Source organism: Mytilus edulis, chromosome 6 (genome assembly GCF_963676685.1).
Source record: "Mytilus edulis chromosome 6, xbMytEdul2.2, whole genome shotgun sequence".
NCBI classification, from domain to species: domain Eukaryota; kingdom Metazoa; phylum Mollusca; class Bivalvia; order Mytilida; family Mytilidae; genus Mytilus; species Mytilus edulis.
This window is the reverse complement of record NC_092349.1, coordinates 73974146-73982314: the sequence shown is the minus strand read 5'-3', so window position 1 is coordinate 73982314 and position 8169 is coordinate 73974146. Positions and strand designations below refer to the sequence as shown.

Below are 8169 nucleotides of genomic sequence, written 5' to 3'. Positions count from 1 at the left end.
ATTTTATCAAATTGCCATGCATTTAATATATTTCATTAATTTAAAACACTTCTAAACTCTTAAATGGTGTATTGACATAATTGACCTGGGTACGAAAACCGTTCATGTTGGCTGTTCAAACTCCTACCTATGAAAAAATTAAAGTAAAATCACAAAAATACTGAACTCAGAGGAAAATCAAATCTAATCACATGGCACACTCAAACGACAAAACACATAAAAAACGAATGGACAAAAACGGTCATATTCCTGACTTGGTACAGGCATTTTCAAATGTAGAAAATGGTGGATTAAACCTGGTTTTATAGCGCTAAACCTCTCACTTTGTACAATAGTCTCGTCAAATTCCGTTATATTTACAATGATGCGTGAACTTAACAGACATAATAAATAAAATAGTCAAAATATGGGTACAACAGTCATCATCGTGTTACAATTTTAAAAGAAACAATTTAACAGAACACAAAAGCATCTATCAAATTAAAAACACACTCATTGCTTCGTTGTTTCTGACGTCAGAATATTTATGCGTCACATATTTTTGTCGTTAAATTTCACATGGGCAATGTTAGCATACAGGGTTAAAAAATCAAAAGTATGTAAGAATTAATTTTAGAAATAGACAGATCTAAAATAGTCCAAAAGTTATATAGAATTTATTAAAAAAAATCACATTGCCAGTCGTTTGCTTGTTTATCAACGAAAAAGGGAGGTTCATGGAAGAGCCTTTACAAACGGGCTACACCTATAGTATACACATCGGAGATAATAATTACCTTAATTGTCCTAATTAGAATCACTATCACTATCGCTCGGACAAAAACAATCACGAATATAATGCATACCCATGTTAAAACTACAATAAAGTATAGCTTGCATCAATTATTTCTTAAGTTTAAAATGTTTATTGCTTCATCGTGAATAAGATTTTTTTTTAAAGTATTCCACCTGGGTATTGGGTAACTTATAAAACTGAGTCACTTAGGTTTAAAATTATAAAGTGTTCACATGTTTAAGATTGTCAATTATAAGTTAGTAAAACGGTTTCCGTTAGTTTTTGGATTTTTAAATTTGGATTGTTTTACATTTTTCATGTTTGTGCCGTTTATAGCAGACTACAAAGAATGTATTTTGAAGGCCATACGGTTGTCTATGAAGGCTTTAATCCACTTTATTTGACCTTGATAGTGCCTCATTGCTAATCATACCTCATTTTTATATAGAGGAAATGCTTTCTAGAACCACACACATATAGGTAGTTATCCAGTGTTTTAGTACGTCCGACCCATTGCTTTCATGTCTTGTGTTAGAAAAAACTTTTGTTTAACTATTATAGTGTATAGTGCTTTCTTTTAGTTTTGATTATGTCGTTAATTTATAACAGAACTGAGATGACCGATTCTAGAAATATGCTTTATTATGCAATCAAAACTGCTTTAAAGTTATTATCTTTTGAATAAAACTATTTTTATGCTATTTACCTGTACTTACAAGTTGTACCTGTATTATTCAATGGCGTAAATGTTTTTATTTTTTATTTTGGCGCAAATTGATTGAATACTTATAGTATCTGCGAAATACAAAAAGTAAAACACTGACCACTGAACCATGGAAATGAGGTCAAGCGGGTCAAGTTCAAATGACAACTGCCAGTTGGGAGGTGTACACCTTACAATCATTCCATATATCAAACATAGAAGACCTATTGCTTGTAGTATCTGCGATATGGACTTGACCACAAACACTTAACTTTGTTCACTGATCCATAAAAAGGTCAAGATCAATTCAAAAACCGTGTGACAGGCATGGGGACATTGTATGATACGCAAATACGGTAATAACTAAGTTCGGGTACATGCATGCTTTGTTTAGCAAATGTGAATTAAACCTGAAAATTCGTGTCAAAAATATTTTTGTAACTCGCAACTCGACTTTTGTAACTCGCAACTCGACTTTTGTTACTCGCAACTCGACTTTTATAACTCGCAACTCGACTTTTGTAACTCGCAACTCGACTTTTGTTACTCGCAACTCGACTTTTATAACTCGCAACTCGACTTTTGTAACTCGCAACTCGACTTTTTTAACTCGCAACTCGGCTTTTGTAACTCGTAACTCGACTTTTATAACTCGCAACTCGACTTTTGTAACTCGAAACTCGACTTTTGTAACTCGCAACTCGACTTTTGTAACTCGCAACTCGACTTTCGTAACTCGCAACTTGCAACTCGACGATAAGAAACCCTCCAGTAACATAAGCTGTTTGGTCTTCGCAACTTCCGTAAAAAAAGTTTTGTAGACCTACCTACTGCAGTATAGATACATCAGAACTTGTTGCATCGAAACACAGTCGTTATGCTATACCTATTGATTTTATTAAAAAAAATTGAGGTCACTCATTTTCCCTTCTTAAAACTGTTCGTTCTTTAAATATTTTATAATTAAAAAACAAATCACCATCAGCATCATGAAGTAAATTTTATACTGAGTATGGCAAAATTATTTTTAGATACAACTAATAACCAAGTCCAAAGTTCAAATTTGATAAAAAAAGTGGAGTGTCCTAAATATTAACCTGATATTTAGAGATAGGTAATTTTTATCTAAATCCCTTTTCTTTGTATTATCAACATATTTATCCATTATTTCGATGTAAGTAATGTGTTTTTGCATGTGTACATACTTTATTATTTATGCAACTCAAACATGCATGCAGGTGCACATGTATTTCATGGTTATTTGTAAGCCAAAAAAGTGTCCCATGAAATTGTGTCTTCTTGACCTATATTTCCATATTATAAATGACATAGCAGAAGATGTAACATCAGAAATAAGACTGTGTATGCTATAGAGAAATACAAAATGAAGATGACTGTAAAGAACTTCAGAAAGATATAAATACCCTTGGTAACTGGGCGACACATTGCCATGTTGGTATTTCGTAGTGCATTTCTTTTAGAACATAAATGAAAATAAAAAAAATCCCCTGCGCTTTCTCAAAGAAACTTTTACAGTGTGTTGTACTACTTTTGGGACAAATTATATCAAAATTATAGAAAACATAATCATCGCCTCTAACTCAAAATATGGACTATTTTATCTTTAGGGCGTCTTGAAATCTTTTGACAGCTTCTTTTTTTACAGTGTAATTTCACCCCCCTACTTGCAATTTGAGGCATTAAACATGGAGAAATAAATTTGGAAGGGTTATAAAAATTAATGGCAAGTAACCCACTGTCAACACTAGGGACTATATTTGTAAACAACGAAAATCAAGGGACGACAATTGTGGTCTCGGGCCATATGGGTATGAGATTCCAACTAGTTAAATGCAACATGATGACATTGAATCGAAAGAAGAAAATAACACCATTTAAATACACTTAAAAGATACGGGACTCCAATTTTTAACAGCTATTTATCTAGGAGTTAATTACATCACAAATGACCTACATTGGGGAAAGCACATAGATGAGATATGCAACAAATCTTATAGGACATTAGGTTTATTCAAAAGAAACTTATCAGCATGTCCACTTGAAGTTAAACTCCAGGTATTTAAACAACTGATACGACCTGTCCTAGAATATGCAAGCACCGACTGGGACCCACATCAAATATATCTTTAATTGAGATCAGCTCATGGAAATTAAAATGTACAGAAAAGAGCGGCTAGGTTCATAACATCTAATTACAACTATGAACCAGGAAGAATGACTTCAATTTTAGACCAACTACAATTACCATCATTAAAAGACCGCTGAACACAAAACAGACTGATCCTGTTCTGTAAAAGTATACACAGCCAAGCAAATTTACCATCTGTCACCAACTGAAAAAACCATCAACGACAACAAAGAACATGCATAGTCAACATTTCCTCAGACTTCAAACGAAAACCAACACATTAAAATACAGTTTCATACCAAATTTTAATACAATTAAAGACTGGAACCTACTACCACCAGATAAATTTCACCAAAATTCAGACAGTAGAAGAACCAGCTAAAACTTTTAGCGAAATTGTAAGGGAGGCCCCACTTAAGTAAATTACTTGACGCATGCATGGTGCATTGATATCCTTGGATGTATCACCGTATTCCTATAAAGATCAAGATTTCACAGTTCATCGCTTACAAAAAATAGGTGATCCGTGTCATGCTTAGATCCCAATGAGACCCACTGCATGGATGTTTTATAAAAATGTGTCACAAGGGACAATTTTTCATAGTGTAGCTATTTTTTTCTGTCCCTAAAGAAGGGAAATAATTTAGCAATCATTGAAATGTTTTAATCAATTAGTTAAAAAATCATAATTGAAATTTAAATCAAGACAACACAGATATAAACAAAAATGGAAAGTGGTGAATATAAACAGCTATATAACCCTTTATGTGATGGTCAATACCCTCCAAAGTTTAATAATAATGAAATAAGGTCATTTAGTAGGAAGGCAAAGCAATTTGAAATTCAAAAAAATGAAATGTTTTATATACATATTGACATAATAAGAGTGAATGCCATCTTGGAGTTAATAAGACCTGTAATAAGATATCTGGAAAATATTTATGTTTAAAAACAAATGTCTTGTTATTTTTTGTAAATTAAATTATTTGTAATTTGCAATTTGGACATAATTTCACTATGAAAATTATATCAAAGATCAAAATAGAATATCTTTTCAAGGGACACTTTTACACAGAAGTGGACAATATTTTTTAATAAAATTCTGTCATGGACAAAATTTCATGGGGGACACTATTTAATCCATCATATTAACTTATTTGCAGATCTACCAATGAAAAAGGTAAAATCTCAAAAATACTGAACTCCAAGGAAAATTCAAAACAGAAAGTCCGTAATCAAATGGCAAAATCAAAAGTTCAAACACATCAAACGAATTGACAACAACTGTCATATTCCTGAATTGGTACAGGCATTTTCTAAAATTTCTCATTAGCAAATGGTGGATTAAACCTGGTTTTACAGCTAGCTAAATCTCTCACTTGTATGACAGTTGTATAAAACTCCATTGTATTGTTAATGATGTGTGAACAAAACAAACAGACATAAAAGGTAAAAAAATAAGGTCAAAAATTTGGGTACTGCAGTCACAGTAACTAGTTCAAATGATTATGACTCCTTGTGAAAGGCTTTTATATTTTTAAATTTTTTTTTTGACCTTCCAGCAATTGGGATTTTGTTGATAACTTCTCCTCAGACATTGTGAAGTCTCTCTTTATCAGTTTATATGTCGGATCACTTCTAAGCTGTGATATGAGAATAATGGTCCCTCTGGTATCTTTCGCCCCCTCTTTTATTTTAATAGCAGCAATAGCAGAAGAGTCACAATAAGTGATTTTTTAGACATCAATAACTTTATTAAACTGTTATGGGATGTTATGAAACTTGGACAGTAATGCAGATTGTGCATGTATCTTCTTCAATATTGAGAAATAGAATCCGAATATATTTAGAATATTAACAGCCTTTTCTATTTACTGATAAATTGACTTTAACTTAGTATTTGGCACTCATCATTACACTTTTATTTTAATAGCAGCAATAGCAGAGGAAACACAGAGTTCTATGGAACACTTGACAATTTTTCCTATCACCTATGTGCTTAGTACCTCTACATATAAATTGTCTTGTAAACAACTTATTACTGAATGAAAGACATATCTTCCCTCTTGTAATGCAAGAGTACACCTAAATGAAATTTCAGTTTGTAATAAAAACATATTGTAGCTTTATTTTAATTGCTACTTGTATTTATTTTCTATTTTCATTTTATGAAAATACACTATTCTATGCAAATTGCTACGAAAGTCTGTGACTTATCGCCTAAAACATGAGCTTGATATTAATTTGATATTTATTGTTATGTTTAGTACTTTCTCTTTATCTCCAGAAATATGAAAAACAGTGCACAAATACACATAGTTTAATAGTACATTAAAATATTTATAATGTATAGAACATGTTGTTACTAATTAACTAAAATTCGATGCAGGGATACTATTCATTTGTTTGCAGTATGTTATTTCAAACATCTGTTGTTTTCTTTACAGATGGCAGAATGTTGAAATCATTTACTGCCCTCTCCAGACTTCAGCAGAGTCAGAAAGTGTTATCAAGAAGAGTTATCCCCTCTTTGTTTTATTGTACACAGAAAACAAGCATGCCTGTCACTAAAGCAGTCATATTTGATTTAGGTGGTGTGATTGTACCCCAACCTATGATTGCTTTTCGAGGTAAGTTACCATTTAAGATGATGATAATGGCTGTTTAAAATTCACGAGCAAATAAAATGCAGATTCTGGACACGAACATGTTAATGTAATATGAATATTTACCCTGCTTTGTTCTAAACCAATACATTGACATATTTAAGGCTTGACTGATTTATCATGAAATATGGATTTCTTCTGTGTGGTAGCTTTGCTCAAATATCCTTTCAAGGAGATCATCTCTGACAAACAGATACGTTTACTTTTCTACATTGGCTAGAGGTATAGGGGGACGGTTGAGATCTCACAAACATGTTTAACCCTGCCACATTTTTGCGCCTGTCCCAAGTCAGGAGCCTCTGGCCTTTGTTAGTTTTGTATTATTTTAATTTTAGTTTCTTGTGTACAATTTGGAAATTAGTTTGGCGTTCATTATCACTGAACTAGTATATATTTGTTTAGTGGCCAGGTGAAGGACGCCTCTGGGTGCGGGAATTTCTCGCTACATTGAAGACCTGTTGGTGACCTTCTGCTGTTGTCTTTTTCTATGGTCGGGTTGTTGTCTCTTTGGCACATTCCCCATTTCCATTCTCATTTTTACAAGAACTTTTGTTATTTAAGATGTTTAAAGATGGACACTTTTCATCTTTCAGAATTTGAGAAAAGTAAAGGTTTACCTGCAGGGCTGATTGGTAGAATGATAGTAAGAAATGGTGATGAAGGGGCGTGGTCAAAACTAGAAACAGGAGAATTGGCCTTTCCACAGTTTATGGAGGCTTTTAACAAGGAATGTTCGAAGGAGGTAAAAAAATTAATAGAAACAATATTTTAAGACCTGAAAAATTGTTTTTATTAACCTAAGCTTTAAATTGTCTTGTAAGGAACTACAACAAAATATTTAATGCATTTTTGTTTTACAGGTTTGCTATCCCAAATGAACATGATGAAGGCAGCTTTTGAAAATGTCATTTGAAGCTTATGTTAATGAATTAGTTGTCAACCAAAGGGCTGTATTTTAAATTAAGTTATGGTTAGACCATGTACACTGGAAAATCCGAAGTCTAGGGAACTCACAAAGAAATAAATAAAATATTGTTACACAACATGTACAGATATACAGTGGAGTCTACTGTGTCCTTGCAGCCATTGACATTGTGTATCACCTCATTTTTCTTATCGACAATGTAACACAAACAGAATTTTCTAAAGAGTTGTAAACAGTCTGTATCATAACCATGAAATCAACAAGGATCCATAAAATTAAAATCTTTCCTAAATCTAAAAAAATGTATAAATTCATGCTTTTTCATTTTTCAGTATTTGTCTTAAATTCATGAAAGGGAAGTAATTCAGATTGAAATTTTTGTTTGTATTTTTGTTACAGATGGGCCAGGAAGTTGACATGACAGACATGTTTGTTTCCCTACATGCTGCTCTTATAAATCCATTTCCACAGATTATAGATGCTATTAAGTGTATACGTGAAGAAGGCATGAAGACAGCAATCATCACAAATAACTGGAAACAACCAGGAAATGATTCAGGAATGTTATCAAAACTTAAACCTCTATTTGATGTGGTAAGGGGCTTTTAAACGGTAAACGGACAGAAAGTCACAGGACATAAAGTCACAGGACATAAAGTCACAAATTTGGTAGGACGAAAAGTCACAGGACAAAAAGTCACAAATAATATGTTGACAATTGTTTTAATATATAAGAGAAATATCTTGAAATATTTACTTTTTAATACATACATTCATATTAAAGTTTAGGAAATGTGTCATTATACTTGAAAAATGAAGATTTCTTTGCACCATGAAGCCATTTAAGTGCCAAGCCACTTTGACATTTTGTTTTTTTAACAATTATTTGATTTACTTTGATATTTTTTTGATAAATCTTGTTTACAGAGTTAGATTTTATACAATAGTTCA

General features: G+C 32.3%; 1 protein-coding gene across 4 annotated transcripts in view; it reads left to right on the top strand.

Moving 5' to 3' along the window:
- The first annotated feature begins 2493 nt into the window (after positions 1–2493).
- LOC139528383 (acyl-CoA dehydrogenase family member 10-like) overlaps positions 2494–8169 on the top strand; it is a 113209-nt gene continuing 107533 nt past the window's right edge. For 3 of the 4 annotated variants that reach the window (XM_071324354.1, XM_071324351.1, XM_071324353.1), the window contains exons 1-4: positions 2494–2592; positions 6075–6257; positions 6887–7035; positions 7618–7812. In XM_071324354.1, the coding sequence (XP_071180455.1) occupies positions 6083–6257; positions 6887–7035; positions 7618–7812 (519 nt within the window). In that variant the 5' untranslated portion in view covers positions 2494–2592; positions 6075–6082. Of the gene's footprint in view, positions 2653–6074; positions 6258–6886; positions 7036–7617; positions 7813–8169 lie in introns of all 4 variants that reach the window. The other variant, XM_071324352.1, reaches the window with a different exon arrangement.